The sequence below is a fragment of the Aspergillus puulaauensis genome, chromosome 3, assembly GCF_016861865.1.
Source record: "Aspergillus puulaauensis MK2 DNA, chromosome 3, nearly complete sequence".
Lineage (NCBI taxonomy): Eukaryota > Fungi > Ascomycota > Eurotiomycetes > Eurotiales > Aspergillaceae > Aspergillus > Aspergillus puulaauensis.
Genome location: NC_054859.1, coordinates 946286 through 971765, shown reverse-complemented (window position 1 = coordinate 971765; position 25480 = coordinate 946286). Strand labels below are relative to the sequence as shown.

The 25480-nt window shown below is 49.8% G+C and overlaps 8 protein-coding genes across 8 annotated transcripts; 4 read left to right on the top strand and 4 right to left on the bottom strand.

The window, feature by feature from the left end:
• Positions 1-133: 133 nt before the first annotated feature.
• Positions 134-3820, top strand: APUU_30397A (putative copper resistance-associated P-type ATPase; the record flags this gene model as incomplete). The annotated part of the gene is made up of 1 exon (XM_041701487.1): positions 134-3820. One exon carries the CDS (start codon positions 134-136, stop codon positions 3818-3820), a length of 3687 nt encoding a protein of 1228 aa, XP_041554366.1.
• Positions 3821-4011: 191 nt separating this feature from the next.
• Positions 4012-5911, bottom strand: MUS81 (crossover junction endonuclease MUS81; the record flags this gene model as incomplete). The annotated part of the gene is made up of 3 exons (XM_041701483.1): positions 4012-5537; positions 5589-5758; positions 5817-5911. The coding sequence occupies 3 exons, from the start codon at positions 5909-5911 to the stop codon at positions 4012-4014; spliced, it is 1791 nt and encodes a 596-aa protein (XP_041554365.1).
• Positions 5912-6318: 407 nt separating this feature from the next.
• On the bottom strand, positions 6319-7269 carry APUU_30395S (SDR family oxidoreductase; the record flags this gene model as incomplete). Its single annotated transcript, XM_041701482.1, has 1 exon — positions 6319-7269. The coding sequence occupies one exon, from the start codon at positions 7267-7269 to the stop codon at positions 6319-6321; it is 951 nt and encodes a 316-aa protein (XP_041554364.1).
• A 794-nt stretch (positions 7270-8063) lies between these two features.
• On the top strand, positions 8064-10302 carry APUU_30394A (putative C6 transcription factor; the record flags this gene model as incomplete). The annotated part of the gene is made up of 4 exons (XM_041701481.1): positions 8064-8175; positions 8283-8415; positions 8491-9566; positions 9662-10302. The coding sequence occupies 4 exons, from the start codon at positions 8064-8066 to the stop codon at positions 10300-10302; spliced, it is 1962 nt and encodes a 653-aa protein (XP_041554363.1).
• A 1275-nt stretch (positions 10303-11577) lies between these two features.
• APUU_30393A (uncharacterized protein) lies at positions 11578-12397 on the top strand (the record flags this gene model as incomplete). Its single annotated transcript, XM_041701480.1, has 3 exons — positions 11578-11663; positions 11939-12042; positions 12126-12397. The coding sequence occupies 3 exons, from the start codon at positions 11578-11580 to the stop codon at positions 12395-12397; spliced, it is 462 nt and encodes a 153-aa protein (XP_041554362.1).
• Positions 12398-12972: 575 nt separating this feature from the next.
• APUU_30392S (ChAPs family protein) lies at positions 12973-15433 on the bottom strand (the record flags this gene model as incomplete). Its single annotated transcript, XM_041701479.1, has 7 exons — positions 12973-13140; positions 13193-13567; positions 13622-14586; positions 14642-14922; positions 14978-15102; positions 15187-15316; positions 15411-15433. 7 exons carry the CDS (start codon positions 15431-15433, stop codon positions 12973-12975), a joined length of 2067 nt encoding a protein of 688 aa, XP_041554361.1.
• Positions 15434-15840: 407 nt separating this feature from the next.
• On the top strand, positions 15841-22105 carry hir3 (putative transcriptional corepressor of histone genes (Hir3); the record flags this gene model as incomplete). Its single annotated transcript, XM_041701478.1, has 4 exons — positions 15841-20138; positions 20194-20416; positions 20472-20627; positions 20690-22105. The coding sequence occupies 4 exons, from the start codon at positions 15841-15843 to the stop codon at positions 22103-22105; spliced, it is 6093 nt and encodes a 2030-aa protein (XP_041554360.1).
• Positions 22106-22510: 405 nt separating this feature from the next.
• APUU_30390S (kinesin family protein) lies at positions 22511-25227 on the bottom strand (the record flags this gene model as incomplete). The annotated part of the gene is made up of 6 exons (XM_041701477.1): positions 22511-22978; positions 23036-23557; positions 23610-23737; positions 23786-24296; positions 24546-24821; positions 24871-25227. 6 exons carry the CDS (start codon positions 25225-25227, stop codon positions 22511-22513), a joined length of 2262 nt encoding a protein of 753 aa, XP_041554359.1.
• Positions 25228-25480: the final 253 nt, after the last annotated feature.

Here is a 25480-nt window from a genome sequence, read left to right as displayed (position 1 = left end):
GGAAGGAAAGAGATCGCGAATAACACAAGCTTTCCTCTCATCTACATTACAACTCCCTTACCGCTACTCCTGATACCTCAGCTCTTCAGTGTTTCCGACCTGAGCACGTCTTCAACGCAAATCGCCACCCACCATGGCGCAAACCATTAAGAGATCAGGAAGCCGCAGTACATTCTTCGTTAGTAATGTGCACTGCTCTTCCTGCGTCGCCTATATCAACCAGGTTTTGTCGGGTATCACTGGCATACTAGATGTCGACGTCTCTATTTTCACCCACGAGGTGTTTGTCGTCCATACACCGGAAACAAGCCCCTCCTCCATAGCTCGGATCTTAGCTCATGCCGCATTTGAAGTACACCATGTCACGACTAGAGATCCAACAGGCGTTGTTCTCTCCGACTTTGATATAGAATCACGGTTGTCTCGCAACTCGACCCTTTTCACCACCAGCCCCTCGCTCACAAGCTGGAAAGACAAGGGAAAGCACCTCGCCAACTGCGATGCCTGCAGGAATGAAGAACTGGAACAGTCCGTTGCGCGACTGGATGAGAAATCTCAACATCTCCTAGGCCCTCAAGATTTAGAAACTGGGGGTGAGTCGGTACTGAGGTTAGAACCCTCAGCAGAGCAGATAAGGAAGTTCCACGCTCGCATAAGCATCGTGGGAATGAGCTGTGCCTCATGCTCTAATTCCATCACAAACGAAATCCGCCAACTTGACTTCATCGATGATATAACCGTCACTCTTCTTTCGAACAGTGCAACTGTGGTCTACCAGGGGCCCCGGTCGAAGGTTGACGAGATAATCGCGCATATTGAAGATATCGGATTTGAAGCCTCGCTGGACGAAGTCAATCCTATCGACGCCGAGACGCCGCAGAAACAAAGCCGAAGATACATTGCAGAAATTGCAATTGGTGGTATGACATGCGGCTCTTGCTCCGGAACTATTACTCAAAGCTTAAATGGGTTACCATTCGTGGTTGATGCCGTGGTGAACCTGATATCTCACAGTGCTCAAGTCGAACTGGATAATCAGGATCATGCGCCCTTGATCGTCGAAAAAATTGAAGACTTGGGATACGATGCCTTACTGGTCAGCATACTTCCAAAGGCCGCTGAGCGTGAGACTGTGGCGGAAAGAAGGACGGTATCTTTCCGTATCGAGGGCATGTTCTGCCATCACTGCCCTGACAAAGTCTACAATTTGATGAAGGAGATGCCTGACGTTGAATTCGATGACACGCTATCCGTTAAAAATCCGATTCTGAAGATAACTTACACCCCCAATTCTCCCTTACTCACAGTGAGGTCCATACGCCAGAAGATTGAGAGCGCCCACAATGCATTCAAGTCGACTGTTTATCGGCCTCCGAGTGTCGAGGATAGATCTCGAGAAATGCAGCGCCGGGAAAGAAGTCGTTTGCTGTCTCGCTTTCTGTTTGTTTTGGCAGTGGCTATTCCTGAATTCATAATTGGAATCGTCTTCATGAGCCTTGTTTCGGCTGAAAACCATGTCCGACGATATCTAGAACAGCCAATGTGGTCGGGTAGCGTGTCCCGCATGGAATGGGCTCTCTTCATCATGACTACGCCGGTCATGTTCTACGGAACAGATGTCTTCCACGTGCGTGCGGCGAAGGAGATAATCTCTTTGTGGCGTCCTGGAAGCCGCGTGCCCTTCCTTCGAAGATTCTATCGGTTCGGCAGCATGAATCTCTTAATCTCTGCGGGAACATTGGTAGCCTATGTTTCCTCATTGGCTATCCTCATCATGGATGCCATGACTGAAAATAAGTCTGATATGCATAGCTCGAACTATTTCGACACCGTCGTCTTTTTGACCTTGTTCATTCTTGCCGGCCGATATATGGAGGCATATAGCAAGGGCAGGGCCGGTGATGCAGTTGCATCCCTTGGGAAATTGCGCCCGTCCGAGGCTTTGCTTGTGATGAACAACTCCAACCTATCCGACCCGGATCAGGTCCAGAGAGTCAATATCGACTTGCTGGAGGTTGGCGACGTGGTCCGAGTTCCGCATGGTGCCTCGCCCCCGGCGGATGGTAGAGTTACAGGAACGGGATCATATCAATTTGATGAAAGTTCACTGACGGGAGAATCAAGGCCGGTGAACAAATCCGCTGGAGATCAGGTTTATACTGGGTCTGTGAACGTCGGACAACCGGTCGAGTTCAAGATCACTGCCATCGGCGGGTCATCGATGCTCGATCAAATCATTGCCGTGGTGCGAGAAGGTCAGAGTAAACGCGCCCCGCTTGAACGTGTAGCAGATATGCTCGTTGCTCACTTCGTACCTGTCATTACGCTCATTGCTGTTCTGACGTTCGTGATTTGGGTTTCTCTTGGCGTCTCTGGAACGTTGCCGGCGGACTATCTTGACGTGAACCGTGGCGGTTGGCCTTTTTGGAGTCTTGAATTTGCCATTGCTGTATTTGTTGTCGCATGTCCCTGTGGTCTTGCACTTGCTGCTCCAACAGCGCTGTTTGTTGGAGGAGGGCTGGCTGCACGATATGGTATCCTGGTCAAAGGTGGAGGTGAAGCCTTCCAAGAGGCAAGTCGCCTTAACGCAATTGTCTTCGACAAAACTGGCACTCTGACGGAAGGAGGGAGTCTTCGGGTGTCTGATCATGAAGCGTTAATCACCGACCCCAGTCAACTGCAGGTTGCCTGGGCCGTTGCACGAAAGCTGGAAGAAAGCAGCAACCACCCAATTGCCCGTGCCATAGCCGATTTTTGTGAAACGCAGCCCGCAGTTTCGATTGCCAGTGCCGAGATAGAAGAAAAGTTGGGGCAGGGAATGCAAGGAAGATTTAGCGTATCGATCTCAGATTCGAGTGATAAAACGGAGACAACCCGCCGATTCGAAGCCTCCATCGGCAACCAGCGTCTATACCAAAGCCTTTCTTCCCCCGACCAGGACCACTACTACCTCTTTAACATCCTTTCCAAGTACCAGGCAACTGGCAGGTCAACCGCCGTTCTATCCCTGCGAGAGATAAACGCAACCGAAAATGATACCCAATCTCGAGCGGGAACCTACTTCTTCCCTGCCATCGTCTTCGCAATCTCCGATACAATTCGACCGGACGCAGAAATGGTTGTTTCGAAGTTAAAACAACGCAAGATAAATGTGTTCATGTGCACAGGCGATAACGAGACCACTGCCCATGCTGTTGCCGACATGATAGGAATTCCTCGAACCAACGTGCTTGCCAACACTCTGCCAGCTGGGAAAGCGGATTTCGTCCGTCAAGTACAAACTGGACAATATCCTGCACCAGAGGAGAGCCTCACAAGCTCATACCAGAATAAAGGCATGACATCCCGCTCCCGACCAATTGTCGCTTTCGTGGGCGATGGAGTGAACGACTCGCCAGCCCTCACTGCGGCCGATGTGAGCATTGCCATGGCTTCGGGGTCCGATGTAGCCATTAACTCAGCAAGCTTCATCCTCCTAAACTCGGAGCTCGACACGATTCTCCAACTCGCCTTGCTCAGCCGTCGTGTGATCAATCGCATTAAGATGAACTTTGGATGGGCGGTTATCTATAACCTCTGCCTTGTGCCTGTTGCAGCAGGAGTCTTCTATCCCATCGTTAGTGGACACAAGATGAAGATGGTCGGAGACGAGATGGTTATGGTCGACTCGCACTGGCGACTGAGCCCTGTCTGGGCGGCGCTCGCGATGGCTCTGAGCAGTATTTCGGTGGTCTGCAGTAGTTTGGCGTTGGCGATTGAGAAGAGATCCTTTGTTAGGATTTGGGAATGGTTGACGGCTAAGTTGGAACGTGGGAATTAATTGCTAAAGGACCAAACTGGACTAGCATCTTTCTCAATTTCCGATGCAATCATGCTTCTTATGATATATTAATTCATGGCGATGACGCCTGTTGTTTATTTTATACCCAAATACTTGATTATTTACGAATTTATATTAGGACTGATGACTATTTATTTCGAAGACGTAACGACATTAAGCCTATCAAGCTATCACACCTCGCCCCAAACCTCTGCTATCTTCTTACTCAAGATCTTCGCTATCTTCTTTCTTCCCACCATCAAATGTGTCATGCGATCAGAAACCATCGTCTCTCTATCTTTCGGGTCAAGCGCCTCAAAGGCCCGAACAAAAGTCTGAGGAGTCGGCCATTGGCGCTGGATCTCTAGTGCCTTGTCACCGCTGACACCCTTGGTACACATGAGCATCTTGAGGAATATGTCACGGAGTGTCAGGGCTTCAGATTTTGATGCAATGGCGCAAAATGTGGGAAATGTCAAGCCATATGTTACATTGGGATTTTGGGCGCGGAGGTCAGCGACAGCCTCAGTGTAGGATTTTGATGGGGAGAAATGACGGGTTGGAAGGAGAGAGAGCGTGTGGGACGGTGTTGCTGGGGACCGGTGTTGGGGTTGGGATGGGGAGGAGGATGGTGACGGAGAGTCGGCGCTGTACATATTGCGGAGAAGGAATGTCATGCGTGCGAGGTAGCGGATAGTGTCGTCGAGGTTCTTTGTTCGTTTGACAAAGTAGCCATTCACGACTTGTGTTTGAGCAACAGCCGATGCTACCATATCGTTGTATTTCGCTGCCATTGCGGCATTACCCTCATGAATGACAGTGAACTCCTCAATGAGATAGATGACGTTTTTGATACCAGATCGGCGGAGACGGAATTTTTGTTCATGAAATCTGCCATCTTTGATAGAGGCAATTAGATCGTCTAGGCGTTTACGCTCGACTATCCAATCAAGCATTATCTCACTGCCTTCCTCGCCGTACTTCGAGAGGAATGTCGGGTCGCGAAACTTCGCTACCCACATTGTGTCTCCAACTTCAAGAGCGCGGACTTCGGGGGTAATGCCTTTCTTGATCAGCTCATTGGAGATGTAGTCCCTGTCTTTGGATGTCCGGACCTCTCGAGTGTCAAGTATCAATTCGACAGTGAAACTGTCAGGTGGGATAGCGATTGGTGTGGCTGTTGAGTCATCTGTGATATCTTCATCCAAGATATTCCCCGTCGTGCTTTGGAGCTCTCGGCCAGCCAGGTTCTCGAAATCTCTGCGATTTGCAATATTTTCTCTTTGGGCATCACCACTGTTATTTGCGGTTGGATTCACATCAAATTGTAGTGTGTTTTGGTTTGATCCCTTGGCCGTCTTCTTGATGGCTTTGGCAACCTCCCATCCCTCCTCAGTTAGACAATATCTCTTCAATGGATGCCCTTGAGTGTAAACAAGCTCCTTCTGGATTAGAGTTTTCATGGAGTTCCATGCAGTGAAATGTTTAGTCGGATCAGGAGGCACAGTGAAAGAGTTATCACAAAGCGGTTGAGCTTCTTCAACCAACTGTGCCTTGGTCATGCTCTGATTGGAATTCTCATCGAGACCACCGAGGGCAAGGAGCAAGGCATAAGGACCAGATCGTAAAGCGGGCGCATAGGTCTTCGGCTTCCGGGTCTTCTTTGCTGGTTGGCTTTCGGTGATGCCATCAGAGGACTTTCTTTTGCTTGTTGCCACTATTTATGCTGTTAATTTAGATTGCAGAGCAAATACTTGACGAGACTCACCGGCACGTGGGTGCTCAGGCATGGGTAGGCCGTTTGCATCACAGTAATCCCTTAGTTTACCTGTGAGACGATCACACAGCTTAGGACCAAGTCCATTGAGCTGTTGAGCTTCGGAAGGGTGCTGGAAGACCAAAGGGCACGCCTTCATCGACTCGTATGCCTTTTTGTACCTCGATGGATGTTAGCTGGTTTGTTTATATTAAAATATGTTTCATAAGGTGGACGCACACTGTAGTTCCCTTACTATTACGCTCCCGAGCCTGGTCCAAAATTTCTTTGATCCATCCCAGGAGCAGGGGATTTGCACAATCGGAGTCGTTCATGATGTCGCTAGATTCCGCAAAACAAGGCTCAGACCATCAGGAACATCCCAATACATTTCCCACGACAGCATTGATGATATTAGAATGCGAATGTCGTAATCTCTGCTCTGGGCTGTCCCTGTGCACCGATAAATTGGGATTGGATGTCTCTCGGGAGTCGCGACTGACGCGTATTCCCCAATTGATGGTTCACGAGGTCACGTGGTTTAAAATACCTGAATGATCGCCTTAAATGTCAGGTATCAATGCCGCTTCAGTTATTACGGTAGTAGTAGTAGTATACGATTCGTAGCTCTCGTTTTCTAACAAGACAATTCCATTATGCTATGCTATGTACAAATGCGGAATCCCATAATTGACCGAAACAAGCAGCCTCTGAGATCTAGTATATTTATGAAACAGATGCATCATTGGGTGACAGAAAGATGGTAATCCCTGACTGCCTCCTCAAACGAGGTGTCACGCTTCATTCCCAAAGAGATTGCCTGTGAATTATCAAAACATGTCGGCCATGAGTCTAGAATTGGTCTGAGTGTAGGGTCCTCCTTTTCTTTTAGTAGGACCAGTTTTTCTCCTCCTCCCACCTTTGCCAATGCATCCATCATCTCTTGCACGGTGACACAAATCCCTGGTACATTGATTTGGCGAATATGAAGTGGCACAGAATTGGCGGATAATGAAAGGGTGAGTATCAGGTTATGGACGAGAGTTTTAGGCGAACAGAGCCACGACTTGAAGGACCGATCTTCAACCGGAATGACGCACTCCTCACCGTTGAGGGGTTCGCGGATCATCCCGGAGAGAAATGAGGAAGCGGCAGCGGTGGGACGGCCAGGTCGAACGGAGATGGTGGGAAATCGGAGAGTAAAACCTGCGATGAAGCCGCGTCGTGTGTATTCATTGATAAGTGTTTCGCAAATGATCTTTTCCGCACCGTACGATGATTGAGGCGTGGGGATAATTGTATCATCCACTACTTCAGGAAGTGGTAGACCATATACGGCTTGGCTGGAAGAATATATCACCTTGACACCAGGGCAAGTTGCGCGAAGGGCTTCGAGTAGATTGCGAGTGGCATCGACATTGACAGTCATGCCCAGATCGAAGTTGGCTTCGGACCCAGATGACATGATGCCGTGAAATGCGTAAACAGCATCCAAGGACTTTTCCACTATTGCATCAGCTCCCTTGAGAAGGTCCGCCGTTATGGTGCGTGCATTTTGGGGATATTTGACCCCGGCCGGAACTGGTGGTTCATTGATGTCGGTCAGGATGAGTGTATATGAAGGGTCGTTGAGAAGCTCTTTTGCAAGCAATTGGCCGATGAAGCCAGCAGCGCCTGTAATGAGAATGTGCATTTTGAATGTACACACACAGGCAATAACGCACAACTTTATTGTGATCTTGGCCCCAAATTTGTGGGAGAATTGGCCTTGATAAAATGCTTTCCAGTACCAACTCACAGTTCACCATCAGTATAGTGGGGAACGGATTTGCCTCCAGGCCCTCCACATTCGCATCAAGTCCGATGTTCTCCGCGACCGGACTTGTGCCGGATTTGCTCCAGTTGATTATTATTGGAGAAGCAAATTTGATATGCAGCATGAGATTTTCGGCGAAGAGACCGCGTTTGATGGGAGACTTGAATTTGGAGTGGGAGGAGGGCAGTTTCTATGGCGGGTCACCACTGGCAAAAGGACTTTCGACTGGGCCTATCTGCCTTGCTTCGTTCTCTAATGCGTATTCCATTGTTTTTAAATTAGCAATGACTGTTCAGATGCCTTTTCCTGCGTGGCGAGGCTGCTGTGACGATAACATGCAATTGCCAACACAGGTGCAGAAGAATGAAAACTAAAGTGGTCATGCCGCCAACCTTACCGTAGCGGGGTTCCTTCTCCTCCCCCAGTTTCTCCTCGCTCCCACATTCTTGGCCCAATTTTCATGATTCCCTCCACTTGCTCTCCCTCCTGACGTCCAGCGCCTTGCTTCTTATCCACCACCGAGGACCTTGCCTGATATCCAATCCGGATTATAAGCGAGTCGCGGGGGATTACCGATCCTCTTGTTTGTCGCCGATCTTGGTTGTCGCAAACAGAGCTCGTGCTCGCTGCATGGTACCGGAGAATCCCCGACTTCCCCAATCTCCGCAGTCATGAAGCGCTCTTCGCTCGATGCTGGCCTCGAAGCCCGTCCCCAAGACCGTCGCCACTCAGTTGTGTCTGATGGCCGGCCAACTCCGCCGAAAATATCCAAAGCCCGCGCCTGTGAGTGTTTTCCCTTGCTTGGCAGGATAGAGCTTACTAGCTCTGAGAGAAGAAGGGGGGGGATATATTGTCTAGTCGGACAGCTTCTAAATGATTAAGCGATACAGGTGCAGAGTGTAAACGCCACAAGATACGATGCGAATTCAGAGCAGGCGATGCAAGCTGCACGAAATGTCTTCGCAGCGGGATCAAGTGTGTTGTGAATGACTTCTCGCAGAAGTTTGTTGATGACGATGGGGTGTAAGTAACCTTGAGTTTCTTGGAGGCTCGACAGTCAGTTGGTGATGAACCTGTTGCTGATGTTCGGCACCACAGATGGAAATCGCAAGCATCAGCCACGATCCAACAACTTCAAGAAGCCGTGTCGCATCTTCTTCGCCAAGGAGGGCTCCCAGAGCTCTCAACCTACGGAGTTAGTGACAGCCCCAGTGGCCCGTCCCCAGCCGCGCCTGCATATTATGTCGCAAATCGCCCTTTGATAAACGATTCACCATCGGATGTGAAACCCGATGGACCGGGGCTTGTGGTGACGCGAGAGCCCTCACAGGAGCCGGATTTACAGGACCGAGAATTGGTGCCAGCCCCCATGCGGAGTCTCTATGAGGTGACGAAGCTACGTGACCTGCGCCACAATCATATTGAGCAACCGAAGTTGACGCTTCTCGAGGAAGACTTCATTTCTCGAGGCGTTATATCCTTACAGGAGGCTGAGGAGCTCTTCGCATATTTCAGCCGGACAATGAACCAACTACTATGGGGTGGAATAATTCTCGTACACCGTGATCTCACCTCGGTGCGACGGGCTTCGACATTGCTGGCGGCAGCAGTTCTCACCGTGGCAGCGCTGCATATCCCCAACCGCACCGAGACATTGAATCGATGTTATAGCGAGTATGTGGCGCTGGTATCAAGCATGTCACTGACACGAGCTCATACTTTGGACGATGTTCGAGCGCTATGCGTGGGGGCATTTTGGTTGTCTGAGTTGAGTTGGAAGTTGTCCGGCCATGCCGTGCGTATAGCTACAGAGTTAGGCCTTCACCAAAGCTACCAGAAGATGATGCGTGGACACACTGATCAATACGAGAGAGCCCAATTATGGTATTTACTCTATGTTTGTGACCACCATTTCAGTATAGCTTACGGTCGACCACCTGTCATTCACGAGGACTTGGCGATCAAAAACTACGAAAATTTCCTCCAGGCACCAATGGTTGTTCCTGGTGATATCCGACTGTTAGCACAGGTGGCTCTATTTATGATTTTGACGGAGGCATATCGAACCTTCGGAAGCGATACCGAACAAGCATTGACGGAGGAGGACTTCGGCCAATTACGTGTCTACAATGTCGCCATAGATCAATGGCGACTTCTATGGCAACCGCGATCTGGTAAGCCGGAATCCAACCTGTTCTTTTTTTTTTTTTAAAAAAAAACAACAACAACAACAAAAACAGAACATAAATATCTAACCGCTCTTCTATAGCCGATAGTCCCTATGTTCGAACCTATCCTTCGAAAGGAGTAGTCCTTCACTACCACTTTGCCAAGTTCCAGCTCAATTCCCTCTCTCTACGTGCCCTATCTCCAACCAATACGCCAGTTTTCTCCATGGACCGCAAGGAATCGGCCAATATTGCGATTTCGTCTGCCATGGCCTGTCTAAACATGGTCCTGGAGGAACAAGACATTCGTGATGCAATTGTTGGAGTTCCTATTTTCACACATACTATGGTTACCTTTTCTGCTGTCTTTCTTTTGAAGGTGGCTGTTAACTGGAACTCGGCATACTTGAGCCTGGATAGTGGTCAAGTGCGGAGTCTGGTGGAGCGAGTAATTGATCTGTTGAATTGTGTCTCCGCAGGCGAGAGACACTTGACAAGACATATCGCTCGCGGTTTGAGCAAGATGTTGGAGCGGTTTGACTCCTGGGATATGGCTAATGGAGGAGTCGCAGGTGCAGTGGGCGAACGTCCAGGGAGCGGCGTTCCTGGTGGTGCGAATGCAATGGCTCAAGGGTTCCCGCCTCCAGATCTGATCTACGACATGGTAGGGACGTACGGATTTGGGTTGGATGAGAATTTGCTTGATCCTAGTATGGCCAATTTTGAATATCTGGCGCAGTGACGTGAAGAAGACTGGACTTCTGAGATAGCAGTATCGTGATATAGGATAATATATATGATTAAGATAATTATTTCTTATGCTACCGAAGGGTGCTACCATGATATAAAGGGCAGAGTACGCGATTCCTGGCAAGCTACGTAGCATTAGGTTATTGACATCACGATTTTTTGATACAGTGCCACTTGATACAGTGCCACGCATCTGACACTCTCGGTGCACGGCCCGCTCCTCAGCATGATGACGTATCGTATTGTAATTTAATACCACGAAGCTGCGTGATGGTCAAAGGAAAGGTAGTTTTATTGGCTGTAACTCGTTGCATTTCCGCAGATGTTCGTAACAGTTTTACCATACACCTTCGTCTTCTCAAACTTCGCGAATTTGACAGATCAACTTTGATTCTCTTTATTCAACAAGCACTCAGCAGAGCCACTGCTCAGCAACCCTGCCATTTATCACAATGCAAAGTTGCAAACGGAATAGGCTCCGACCGGTTGGCTTGAGAGCATGATCCATCCTCGTCCGAAAGAGTACGAGGGTCTGCCAGAACCTTGAAACTGAGGTTGTCCGAACTCCGCCACAGAAAAGCAAGAATCCCTCAAGGTCGTCCACGCAACCCCTCCCCCTTTCCAGGGCCATGGTCGCCTCGGACGAGCAGACAGGACTGCAGGCTGCAACTGAAGAGGGGCCGTCGTCTTTGGCGTGCGACAGGCAGTGCGGATAAAGACCCCCGGGTGAAACGCAGCGCCCTCGGTTGTGCATGCGTTCCCAATCCCAAGCTCCCCCAGAGCTTTCCCACCTCCGCCTCCAACCACCAACCACCAGCCGGAGCGGCTCTCGTCCCAGACTCCTGCTTTTCTGCTGCGCGATCTGGTCTCTGGGTCAATGCTGAGCTGACTTTGCGACCTCCGCAGCTGAAGTAATCCGGTCCATGATGCTCATGCTCACCCATTCCGTCTCTGCCCCCCTTCCCTCGACCGGTTGCGAGGAGAAGGCTGGCTGGTCGTGCTCGTAGTCGTCGTACTAAGCCCAGATTCCCCTTCCCTTCCCTTCCCTGCCTGCCCTGGTCTGCGATTCCCATTTAATCTCGCCCTCCTCCCCTCACATCTTCTTTCCCCTTACTTCTTTCTCCCTCTTTCTTTCCCATCTTCTTCTCATCCTTTCTCCTCATCCAGGATCGTTGGCAATTCAACCCATTGATCCGATTCTGCCTCTCCCCCATCTCTTTTCTCTCATACCTATCTACCAATTCTAAACCTCAAATTACTATCCAACATGTCCACCCGTAAGAGAAAGCAAGAGCTCGAAGAGGAGGAGGAGCTCCAAGCTCTCCCTAGCGATGAGAGTGAGGAAGAGGAAGAGTAAGTCCTTATCTATATTTACTATTTCTGCGCCGTGTATACTTCTCTCTCTCTTTTTGCGCGATTTGCGCCTTTGCTGCGCGCATAACCCCAGTGATTAGCATTTGATTATCCTCGTCATCCCCATTCTCACAACTCATCTGCTCTTCACGTAACCTACGCTATCTCGTTGCGTCATTTTAACTCTATCCGCTCGGGAACGCGCCACCATCCTCTCCAAACCTTTTCCTACCACCAAACTCGAAACCAATAACTAACAAGTCCCACGCAACTAGATACCAAAGCACCGATTTAGGCGAAAGCGGAGGTGAAGAAGGAAGCGAGGAGGAAGAAGACGCCTCCGAAGAAGAGCCAGAGGAGGAAGAAGAACAACAGGAAGGTGAGCACAGCGGACTCTCCCGCCAGCAAATCCAATACCGTCTTAATTAAACCCAATTCTAATAATCTTCCCATTACCAATAGCCCCTCCCGCCACCAAAAAGCGAAAGACCGCCCCCCCACCGAAAGCCGAGGATGAGGCTGAAGGTGAAGAAGATGAGGTAGAAGGCGAGGCGAACGGCAAAGCCGACGAGAACGGCCTCGATGAGGAAGAAGATGAAGACGCCGAGGCCGAGGCTGAAGGCGAAGACAACGAGGAGGCCGACGAGACGGCGAAGACCAGTGTCCCCGCTGCCAAGGTCAAGGATGATGCTCCCGCGGAGGAGGCCACGGCGACTGCGGAGGCGAAGGCTTGACTGAATTCGATAAAGAAATCAAGAGTCTGGTAATGCGGCGTGCTTCATTTTTTCAAGGGATTTACATCTATCTATCTATTTATTTAGGGATTTAACTAGGTAGTTGCTCGGGACGTCAGCTGTCCTGGGAATGACATCTGCTTAACAACCTACACCCACTCACACTCTTTGCTTCCTACTAAGTCTTGTTTTTTTATTGATCGAATCAAATAACTGTTGCTAGAAGTAGACACGCTTTTAAATCTGAAACAGCAAAGGAGATCGATGATATGCGGGATTTAAAGAACGACGTTTATTGGAAGACTCCATATTCTATAAACTATACACAAGCATGATTCAAGACAGCGAGCCATGAGAAAAAGGGAAAAAAACGACCATTAGGTATAGATTAAAAGCAGAAACTGACGGGGAAGAATCGTCCGCGTATGATGGAGCGGGCGTCCCAGTGAAGTCATCTAAGTACAGCGTAGTAAGTAGGCTCATACAGGTTTTACGACAATGTTTCACAGGGGGGTTGGTTGACTGTTTTGGCCTGATTCTTCGTATAATCGACGTTACGAGATATGTTACCCACCCTAGCCATCACTGCCACTGCTGCGGAATGTTGCGCACAATTGACAGTACTGGTGAGTGAGGTCAAGAACAGTCTGGGCCAGGTTCGTAGCCTGCACGATGCTGCGGACCTTGACAGCACCTTCGTCTTCAATTAATTTGCGGATCATGAATAGTAGATCCGGGGAGAACTAAATCTTGTTAACAAAGTTTCCTCTAATTTTTGGTGGCGGGAAGACAAACCTCAGAATACCATCGATATTGCCAGGCAATAAGACGGATCAAAGCACTAAGCATTCCCCTTGTGTCATTTCGTTGCTCGTGGAGCTTGAGTATTCCGCGCATGGCTTTCGGCGAAAATCGAATTGATAGGCAAGCTTGATATGCTTCAATGGCCTCATCGAAGTGGTGTAGCCGCTCCGCCAGCTCACCGAGGATCTCCCATTCGGTGGCAGATTTCTTGTATTCCATTGCCTGCTGGCGGAATTGGGCCACTTCCGTGCGCCATATGGTATATATGCGGAGATCCTCGTAGAGAACCATGAAAAGGTTGTCCAGCCATCTTTCACATAGGCGTTTATTCCTGAATTGCGTGTACGATGAGTGTGATGGGTCGGGCTAGAGTGAATCAGCATTCAAGCCGCGTACATCCTGAAAAGGGTTGATACTCACATCTTCTTTACCGGATTTGACAACCTCTGATGCCACTGTCTGTTCAGGCCTCTCGATCGAATGCTCGGCTTGTTGGTCGGCTTGTTGGTCGGCTTGTTGGTGATCATCCCCATTGGCAGTTATTTCAGTGACGGTGTCTACTGGACCATGATCTCCATTTTCTTGTTCGCTACTACCATTTGTCTCGTCGGGGCTTGCATCATCATTTGTGTGGATGGAATTCTTTGGCGTGGAGTGTTGGCGCTCGGTGCGATATTCCTCTTCCATAACAAAAACTTCGCTGCGAACCCTAAGGAGCTGATCCCATCCAATTGCAGCGGCGACTTTGGTCAACAGGTTGTACGCCTTTAAGAATGTCCCCTGGTATGTAGCTGCGTGTAGCCTTCGCAACGAGGGGTGCACATAGTCGTGAGGGTCTCCCTGCTTCGGCTGTCCCTCGTCAATTTCGTCCAACATACTCTCAGCTAGGATGGGGAGCATGATGCGGGACGGTTGAGGCATCCGAGGTGTATCTTTATCCTGGTATGTGAACATCGGGCACGAGTTTAATGTCAAAAGAGCCAAATCCCATTGCTCTAGACCCACATAAACCTCGCCCAGTCGAGCCCAGGTGCTGAATTCGCTAGGGGCAGCGGTCACGGCGCGCTTGGCGCACTCCAGAGCCATTTCACCTTCTCCTTTACTAGCGCAGAAGGCAGACTGGCAATCGAGAAGCGCATAATCCATCGGAACATCTTGTAGAGCGTCGTACATGAGTCGCACAGCTTGAACCTCCTCATCCGCCATTCTATAGACCTGAGCGAGCAGAGAAGATACTTCTACATCTCTCGTGCGCAACTTTTCGAATAAGTTGATACCAGACGCGTACCGCCCCGTAGTATGGATGTACTTGAGAAGGCCGGCCGTGAGATGGTTGCTCACGGTATTTGGGACCTGGGTTTCAGGATCGGAACTGAGTTGTCTTCCTAGAGTGTCCTTGTCAGCCGGAACAGAAAGCGGCACTGAGACAGGAAAGCTTACCCAAAAAGAATAATTTTTCAGCAGCATCTAGGAATCTATGCTCCATCTCCGTGTTGGTGACAGGGTTGAACCGACGAACACCAACAATCTTTCTGATTGCATCCCCACTGCCGTCGTCTGCATACGAATAGGCTCTCAGAACGCCGCACAGAAAGGTCTCGAGCCATAATGCGTCGGTCGCAACACGCTTATCTCCACGCTCGTCGATACAGTAGCTTTCGAGGCTTCCGGGGATTTTAACTTCGACTCGCATGTCAAGGTGGGAAAATGCATTGTAGCAACTGTACAAAGTTAACTCAGATGGTTCCACGGCTGACCTATCATCGGTAGTCTGACCAGTAGATTCCAGATACCACTTTATTTGTCTTGTCAAGCGGGGAGGACACCAAGGTGTTCACGTAGGCGGCCAAGCTTGCGGAGGAGGAAGCATCGATACCAGTGACGTGGTGGTAAACGCCTGTCTATATAACGCCACAAGCTCATTAACTATTGATCCAATGCTATCCCACCACTGAGATATGGGAGACGCCGCTATGGTGACCTACCTGGCGAGTCGTGCCGGCCTTTGGCTGCTTGACTAGGTACACCAAGTCTGGGGGACCTAATTCTCTCAGGTTCTGTAGCGACTCCGTACGCGCATCGACAGCAGCAGTGAGGTCGTCCTCTTCGTAAATCCTAAAAGTAAACCGAGAGATCAGTCACCGATTCTCATGGCGGATGGCAATGCAATTGCATCGCAGGAGCACGAGGACGAGGGGGAAACAAATACTCAGGAACAGCTGGCGCGACCATGGCGCACTTAGGGGCGCAAGAAGCCTTGCGCAGACGTTAACGTAAAGAAGGTTGGAAAGAAGAGACAAATTGTAAGTTGAAATTGAATCCGACAGGGCGATTGGATTGTTCCCTTAATGACAGAAGGGCAGTGGGTGTAGTCGTCGTCACTCTTCCCTGTCGATGTTCCTGAGGCAGTGAGGCCACCAGTCCTTTCCTCTTCGGGAGATCCCATCCCGCGGAGCCAAACGCGTGACAGGGTGTGTTCACAGGGTGTCGCTGGCCGAGACCTTTCATCTTCCCAGACTGAACAACAACCTTTCTCCGCTTATAGGAACTGGTTTCCTCCGCCCTGAGATGTTTGCGACAGCTGCGACTCTATTGCGACGGTCAGAATTCGCTTCCGCGGCCTGAATACTTCCCGCACGATGTCGACATGGGTGGCTCTCAATATCGAGCCCGACGAGGCAATCGAGGAGGAGGTTGATGATACGAAAGAAATTCAGATTGAGGAAGCTCTCAAGCTATATCAAAACGCGCTAAAGCTTCACTCCCAAGGATCGCAGTACTATGACCAAGCCGAGGACGCATACGAAGCCCTCCTAAACTCCGAGATATTCAAATACCCGGAGTCGATTTCCGACTATAAAAGAGTCGCACTTCAGAATTCAGAGCTCCAGTTCGGCGGGGCGTCACACGATGTAGCAGACGAGGATACTGCTGTCGCGCTGGGCGAGTTCAGCATCAACGACTCTACCTCGAGCACACTACAACAAACCATCTACCTCTCGTACAAGAACCACGGACAATACATCCTCGATGCCTTACGTGCTTCGCTGCAGGAAATCCAGCAATCTTCCGAAGAAGCACACGATCTTTCGTCCGAAGTTACCGAGCGCACCAGCACGGCGCTGTCACAATTTGCGGAGGCATTAGAACGAGATGACACGGACCTCAATCTTTGGAGACAAAGCGCGAGGCTGTCCAGTGCTCTACAGAGCTACCGACTTGCTCGATTCTGTCTAGAAAGCGTCTTAGCGGACGACGATAATCGCTTGGAAGTACGGACACAACAGTTGGGACTGGAGGAGACTTTCGCAGAAGAAGGTCTCAGAGAAACGTTGCAATCGGTACAAGACCGCCTGTCCGTGTCGCTTGTTCCCATTAAGAAGCCGAAGAAGGCTCTTATCAAATTCCTCAAGCAACAAAACGATCCATACCCCTATTTGCCTTCACTGCCTGATAAATTGGAAGATGTGGGCCCATCGAGAAGCCCGCTTGCTTTCCGCCCATCTCGTCATGAAGCCAAAATCGACGCCTTGACATGGGCCGCTACTGGGAAAGCCATTTTACGCTTGCTCGATACCGATAAAAAAGCCCCTGAACTTGACCCTGGGACGTCAATTTCCATTTCTCTACCGGCCAATAGCCCAGAGTTGAAGGCGACCACGACTACAGCGCAGAGGCGACTATCAAAGGTGCAGTGTGAAGATGATCAGCCGCAAGATATACAGATGGCGGATGATGCGCAAAGTACAGGGGCGCGATCGACCAACGGAGTCCAGGGGCGAGAGCAGACTGCGGAACATGGTGACGATCAATCATCGGTCGACCAACGCGCAGAAAAACAGTTGATGGAATCCCTTGAAATCCAATCATCGCATCATCAGCAGGATGCAGAGCAACATGATGATATAAAAACCGAGGAGGTCGATGCAAAATCCCCCGAGCAACCTAGCAGAAAACGTTCATCTGCCTCTGCCATTGCCGAAGATCAAGCAGAACGCCTAAGGGTAAAAAGTAGAAGAACCCGCCTGCGGGATTCTCTCGCTGAGACTTCAAATCAAACGGACGAAGTGGTTTTTGATCAAACCAAATATTATGAAAACCTCCTAGACCCCTACGTCCAAACTGATGAAGGAGTTTTTGGTACCGTCGGCCCGTTGTTGTCAAAGCTGGAAGTCGACGACTTGGGGACGTTGGAAGAACTGAGGAAACAAGTCGCCTCGGCAAGCGAAAGAAAAGACTCCCCCGATACTCCGGCCAACCCTGCTAAGTCTGATAATGTGCTTTCTCAAGATCTCCAGGATATTATAGTTCACTGGGACGACGGCAAATCCCAAGTAATGCAACAAAGCGACAGTTTGGCCGGGCTGCAGGACATTCAAGGCATGGGCAGGTCTGGCCTCGCTGTGTTCCTCGAGCACTCAAAGAAAACCACCCATAAATTGAAGATGAAACATGTTTTTACTGGCGAGGATCAATTGATTGATTTCATTAAAGCTGTCAATTATGACAGCTTACAACTTCATGATGTTGCATTTCAATGGTTGGGATGCATTTTGAGGCCGGATTACGCCAATTTCGCTGTCCATAACAACACGATACAGGACTGGTCAGTGGTCGAGTCGTCCTATATCGCTTACCAATGGTCTGGCGTGCTCAAGGATACTGTGCTTCAGATTTTATCTTTCGAGGACGAGTTCATCTACGGCATGTTGGAAGAGCAAATGAAATCCCTAGAACGCCATATCCTTCAATGCCAACCAGGGGAAATCTTTCAATATTCTGTGAAAGACTTGGCAGACTTGGAGATGATACAGGCTGTTTTTGAACTTCATCTTGATACATATGCACCTATGAATACGCCAAATAGTGATACGGATGAACAAACGAGGATCCTTCAACAAGATCGCTTGACAAGATGGTGTACGCTAGCACGCACTGCATTGACTCACTTCATTGACCACGCCCCCCCGGAAGTTAGCCGGGGCAAAATAACCCTCCGCCATATCTGGGCGTCAACGTTCCACTCGAATATGGCAGATGATGCCCAGCGGGAACATATTTTACTCTGTCTCCAGGACCTTAAACTTTTTTTCAGCTCTCTCAAAGACCCAGTGCTGTCGCTCCCCAACAACTCTGTTATGTCTGAACTGTCATGTGACGCAGTCGATCAGGAGATTTCAAAGCTGAATTCTATGGACTTTTTCATGAGGATTTTCAATCCAGATTCTGAAGATGCTCTTGGACTTATTGAAACAATTGAACCAATTGTCGAGCCATCGTCGGTACAATTTATCGAAGAAGGAACAGATGACCAACAAAGCCTACAACGGCATGAAATGGGCTCTTTTCTGGACCGTGGCGACGCTACATTAAGGCTTTTTCTATGGCGACGGCTCCAGGACGCTTATAGAAAAATCGACTACCCTCCAAAGGTGGTATCCTGCTATTTGAGGAGCATCGAAACAGTCATCAAAGAATTATGGAGCTCGGGCTATCTTGATGAGCCTAGTGGGCATCGTCAAGCGACTCTCCTGCGATGGCTAAAATCGCTTGATGGCATTTTAAACAAAACTGTTACAACAGTCTTGCAGGAGTCTGTCAAGGCCTACGAATGCTTTGATATGGAGCATGTGAAGTCGTCAATGTCAGCCGTCGCCTCTCTCCTCAGACTACTCTACAGTTTCATTCTCTACGAAGATTCTGTTCGTGTTGGACAAGTTTCCGGTACAGACCTGCGAGGGTCGCTGGCAAAATCCTTGGAAAACTTCAAGGATAAACTGCGCGAAATGTGGGTCCGTTGCTGGATCTTGCTATACACCCTGCTCAAAGAAGCTATTGCCCAGAATCAAGAGATCTTTGACGAGCCTTTGGAGGATCGCATCTACTACTTGCGCTCGGTGCACAACGCTCTCGGTATTCGCAAGCTTTGCAGACGATCTCACAAGCAATTTCTCAAACTGGTCAAGTCTGAGCTTTTTGCATTGGATGTGAAACAAGACACAGAGGCTGACATCTGCCAAATCATTTACGACGTCCACGGGGTCAAGTTGTGTTCGAATGATGGCCTACTCAGTGACCATGGGTGCACTTCTGAAAAGCTCGACCGTTCGACGGCTGTCATGATGATCGACTTTGTAATGAAGCAGGCGCAGAAGATAAACATCAAGGATTTGTCCAAGTCAGAGCTGAAAAATACGATTGACAAAATGCAGCAGTCTATCGGAACAACCAAGGCGTCACCCCCCGTGACATATAATCGCCGCATTTTCAATGCCTACTTGAAATCGCCCATGAATCCATCCGAACTCGTCCGCGCCATTCGAGGAGTGGCAGACCTGCCATTGATACCTGTACCGAGTCAAACCGCAGTTATCGCCAAAAGTGGCTGGTATTTCCTTTTAGGCTACGCAGCCTTGACCAAATTCCGCTCACAAAAACGCCTAAACCCGGTTCCAACCACCGACCTTGATGAGGCTGTTAGTTGGTTCCGACAGGATTTGGAGCACGGGACCTCAAGATGGGAGACTTGGTACCGGCTGGCCCAGACATGGGATTCAAAGGTTGAGGAAGATATCACATGGTCTGCAGACAAGATCAACAACAATCGGACGGAGTTGGTTACTTGGCAACGCAATGCGATCCATTGTTACGCAATGGCAGTGGCCACGGCTGCCAAGGCCGCCGAGCCAGATGCAGAGACCCGAGCACTTCTAGCGGACCTCTATACGGATTTCGGAATTCGTTTATACTCGTCTTCCAGAGAGCCCCTTTCTATGGGGGCTTTCAGCGTTGCTGACTTCACTCGGCACTACAACAATCAGGAAAGCCAGCAGATGTACGAGGGCCAACCATTCAAGGAAATGAGGGTCTATACTGTCTGGAGACTTGCAAGCTACCTTCTTAGGCGTGCAATAGTCGACAAACCGAGGAACTGGATGTACGTTACCCCTTCGCCCGGCGAGTATGTGAAGAATTACTAATATTCGAATCAGGGCGCATTATATGCTGAGCAAATGCTTGTGGAAAATGTTCACCTGTGATGATTCCGTGAGGGGCTCGGTGCGTCTCATCAGCCTTGATAGTGTCTTGGACGCTCACCTTGACACCATTGATGCGCTGCCGCAACGCAAAGATTCTCGGTCAGAACCGATCTTTGAACCTCATTATAAGCTTGTCTCGATCGTGCATAAGCTTGTGAAGAGAGAAATTCTAACGGTAAGAGGCACCTTTTAATCTTTATTTTACATGATTTACTCATTCTATTGCGTAGCCTGCGGAAGCATGCAAAACTCTACTTGCAACGCCCTGGGCTCGAAAGGTCCAGGCTTGTGAGGAGATTGGGTCCTGGAAGAAGTACATACTTGAGGTGATTAAGAACCTCAAGAATGCGGACAAGGCAAATTGGCACCACCGCATGGCCGTCAGGGTAAGCAGGACATTTTATTTCCCCATAAACAGACTTTACTTGCGCAAACTTACACCTGACAGGCTGCACGCATTGTATACGATGACGACAAAGATGATACTGCTGCCGCCGCGGCTAGGGGCGAACTAACGCAACAAATATTTACCAAAACCATGACAATCCAGGTCTGGAAACCCGAGTATGAACGTCCCGGTAGGCACTTTGTTTACACGACGCGATATGCATACTTCTTTGTTGCTCTGCTCGATCAACTTGATGATCGGGCCAGCCTCGACCAATTACTCCGCCGGGTACGGAAAAAGCAAGGCGACTTTATCAACCATACTAAACTGTGGGAGGATATGTGCCTCACTTACGCCCGCGTCATACGTAGAGCAGCCCATATCAGCGAGGGCCATGAGGAAGGCGTCTTCAAGCCAATTGGGTGGGAAGAGTTCGTCGCGAATACCGCTCGTCTAGAGGAGCTCTCGCATCTCGCTCCTGAAAGTTCATCCCTCCTCGAGCTTCTTCGAGATGCAATTGAGCTGAAAAAGCTTAATAACAACCTGATGAAAGTCGCTTTGCTCGAAGACTTAATTGCCGATATATACTCCCGCCTTTACGAGGTGAACATGCCCCAGGTCATTGAGCTGGTCAACGAAGTAAACAAGGAAAAAATGAAGGTCGACCACATTCTCATGGCGACCGACGGGGCAGCCGACGTCTCCACCCCACCAACCTCAGCTCCTGCCTCAGAGGCACCTGCGCCCCGAGGTCGCACGAAAGGAATAGCCCGAAGAGACGTCCAAAAGCGAGCAGAGACAATCGTAAGCCGCAAGGTGCCGCCCCGCGCGCCCACTGCCAGAGCCCCCGCGCAGGCGGAAGCCGATTCAACCGGTGCTACAACTTCAGCAGGTCCCAAATCAATGGTTGAAATCACAGTTCGACAGGCAACCGTGGAAGAAGGCGGCTCAGGCCAACAAAGCGACATCCCCAACAGTCTGCATGATAGTGCTGATGATGAAAGCGAGCTAAGCGAACTGGATGAAGAGAAGCTTTCCAAACTCGGTACTGATCCGAAAAGGCTTTTCCCTAACCTTCACGAAAGAGCGTCTGCAGATCCGGAATCTGAGATGTCTGCTCAGGCTAGTGCTGCCGGAGACGCCGGAAATGATGACGGGGGGGAATTGGATGAAGATGAAAAGGTGGAGGAAGGCGTGGCTGGTCAGGACCCCGATCTTGAGCTTGGGGAAGGCGAGGGCGAGGGCGAGGGGGAAGGGGAAGGGGAAACCATGATTGAGGATGGCGAGGAACCTGGTGAAGCTGAATACGAGGGTGAGGGCGAGGGTGATGATGCTGAAATGGAGGAAGAAGTCGGCGGACACGAAGGTGAAGGAGACACTGTTATGGAAGGCACCGATGCGCCTGAGCAGGAAGGTGCGGATGGCGAGCAGGAGAATGAGGCCGCTGATGAATCTGAGGCCGCAGCGGCCCTTTAAGTGGAAGAGTCATTGTCATTAGTGTGCGACTGCGACGGGTATGCATTTGCGTGGGCGCTTTTTCCCTTCTGTCTTATATACGTGGGTCATGGGAAAGGTCTTGTACCATTATTGTGTTTTCTAAAGTACGTTATGGGGTTATGGGCGCTTAAGTATTGAGAGGGTAGGTAGTGAGGAGTGACCGGCTCTAATAGACATCTGCATGTGTGTGATGGGTATAAGCGTAACATATTAAAGTAAAAAACATATCAGCAATCAAACAACCACCCAAGATGCACCATAAACTCCCGGGTCATGTACAGAACAGGAGACAACTAAGTGTTAATAAGAACAAAAAACTCCATCCAGGGGCTGTATGGCGCACGCAGGCTTTTTCCGGTTCGTCAAGTTAAAAGCTGACCGAGCCTACCGGAGTTCTTCGAGGTCGTCCTCCGGTGCAAGGTCCCATTTTCGAGTTGAAATTTTCCTCTGCTTCTTCCCGGGAGAATCAGCAGTAGGGGAACCCTTGAACATGCTGTCCGCCAGTTTTAGGTGGTCCATCTTGCGCAGCGCTACTTCAATGTCGCTTTCGCGGCCGAGGAAATTAGCGTTGCGGGAAGTCTCCAGTGCAGTCTTCTTGGATTTGGATTTCTTCGACGGCGATCTGCAGTTCAATTCACGCTCCAGTGCGGTAATCTTGCTGCGCAGTTGATCGTTTTCGAACTCGAGCTCTTCCACTTGTTCATCAGAGGAAGGTTGCGGATCTTCGTGGACTGGTGATAGGACCGTTAACATCGCTGGTATGGGTCTCATTGGATATAGTGTTGGCTTACTCTGGAAACCTCGAGACAGAAGTTCAATCTTCTTGTCTATGTGGTCATCGGTGCGGCCGGTCTAGGCAGATTAGTGTCAAACCAACCAGCTAATATAGTAAGTAGCAATGTTGCTCACCTGCTCATCCCACGCGCTTTGCCATCTCTTTCTTTCCTGTTCCATTCTCTCATCCATTTCAACCCAGCATTCTTCTCGCACTTCCTGCTCAATTAGAAGGCATCTGTCCTCGCTTACGATAAGTGCAGTTTCTGTCTCAGCCCGCAATATTTCCTCTTCTGTCAGCCGTAGATTGAGTCTATCGTTCTCTGCCGTGAGCCGCTGGATTTCGACCAACGCCTTTTCCAGCCCTTCAGCCAACTCAGGTTGTGGCGATTGGCGCCCACCGGATTCCTTTCGTGACCCGAGAGTGCTTGATAATACCGACTCGGCAGACGGCACCCGAGGAACAGTAACTTCTCGTGCCAGGGCTGAGTACCGTAGGATTTGTGAAGTTGCATTATAGTCTCCTAATGGATCCGCAGTTACAATCATAATAGCCTTCTGCGGGTTCCGGTTGATGGTTGATGAATTGTTTGATGGGAAAGAGTTGGAGAAGAGTAGTTCCGTAAGTTTACATTGTCTGTAAGGAACCATAGCCGCCTGATCTAGAGTTAGTGCACTGAAAGGGTATATAGTATTTTGTAAACCGCACCTTATTTCCGTCCTGAACACCACTCTGCATTTGCAAGCACTGGCCCAAGTACATCAAGCTTTCGTTGATCTTGCCCGCTTCGGCGAGGGTAGAACCGGCGGTCTTTGCAGTTCTTGCTCGCTCGGATCCTGGTATAATTAGTACCACACGAGAATACAACCTGGTCTTAGACTAACCTGCAAGATCTGCGACAGTAAGGGTATTTCCTATCCAAGTCTCCTCGCCAGTCCGCTTGTTTCGCATTCTTCGTTTCACTTCCAGGCAGAAGAAGCCATGACTACGTGAGCTGACACTATTGGAGCCAGTTCCCGTCACTTTACGCTCAGTAAGGCCTATTTCGAGGACTGCCAATGCTTCTTCATAGGCACTACAGGCGATTTTTCGCAGCCCCGCAACAACTTTCCGGTCAGGGGATCCCTCAGTTGGCTTGAAAAACAGAGGCTTCCGTCGATCCTTCTGAGATGATGCTCCCTGGCGTGAAACGGCACTTCCCTGGCCGGGCACAATGGCTGGCGATAAAAGATCGAATATCCGGTCGTTATAAACTTCATACATTGACACCAGAACGATGTACTCGGAATGGGGGTTCAATTCGAGTGCTAAATGGTTCACATCCGGTGATCGTGGCAAAGTGCTAGCTCTCATAGGCACATGGCGGCGGGGAAAGATAAGAGCGGGCGTGGGTTCCTTTACCATTCGAGAAGTTAGGTTAGCGTACTGAAAGTCAACGGTATTGGATCGATCATTTCTGGCTGCTTGTGGGGTGTTAGGCCCATTCAAAGCTTTTGCTCGAGGCGTGATATTGGTGCCTAGGGTGCTTGTATTGGTCTGAGCAAACAGCGCAGGTTTATAGAAGTATTGGGATATACTCCATGATCCAAGGGGGTATAATATTGGGGCTCCTTGAAGTGGGTTTGGGAGAGGTGATTTCCATACCGCCATTGGAGTGTGAGCTCTTCCAGAACTAGTAGGTGTTTGGGCCCTGGAGTTTCTTCCACGGTCGGCGCCGGGTTCACCATATACAGCCTCAAGAAAAGTATGCGCTGCGAACATCTGCGATTCGGATGTGTCCGATGCAGCCACGGAAGCTAAAAGAATGGGAGGAATGGTGTTGTCGGCTGGTTTGATTGTGGAGGCCAAAGACTTGAAGATCACATCAAGACTCATCTGAGTGATTCCTCTTTGCGTCTTTGAGCCTAGAATTGTGTGGCTCTATACATTCTTAGCGTTGGCGACATGTCAAGGGCAAATTAGTTCCCACCTTGCCACTTCCTGTCACCCCTAGTGTTGCTACCAGCCCATCTCTCTGCTCAATCAAAACGCCCTTGATTATCGATTGTAGTTCAGTGTCCTCGAAAACATTGAGTTGCGATGCTGAGTCGTCGAATACTTGAGTAAATCCAAATCTCTCGACACCGCGCTTTCGGGAATCACTGGGGGGCTGTAAAGTGATATGAGTTGGGGCCACTGCGTTGGGGCCATTATTGATCGAATGTGAGGCGTCGGGCCCCTCTACAGTCAGGCAACGTTCAGGCAAATCGTCCTGTTGTTGGGAGATTGGAGGTCGAAGGCGGAGGTACACCTGGAAGAGGGACGACGGGGAATTTGTCGAGGACATAGCTGCAGGATCCTCAGTATCTGCCGTCACGTTAGGAGCCAGATGCAGGAAGATGGTGGATTCCGTGAACTGGTAATGCAAGGACCGGTAATGTCGATAGGATAATGTGATCAATAAATGTGCTGTCTCCAGAAATCACGAGATATGAATTTGCCGTATTGGGGTTGGCGCAACGTTGTCCCGACAACAATGCCAAAAAGGGAAATTGGTATCGATGCCTGGTCTGTCAGGCGTCGATAAGGCTCCAGAAGTT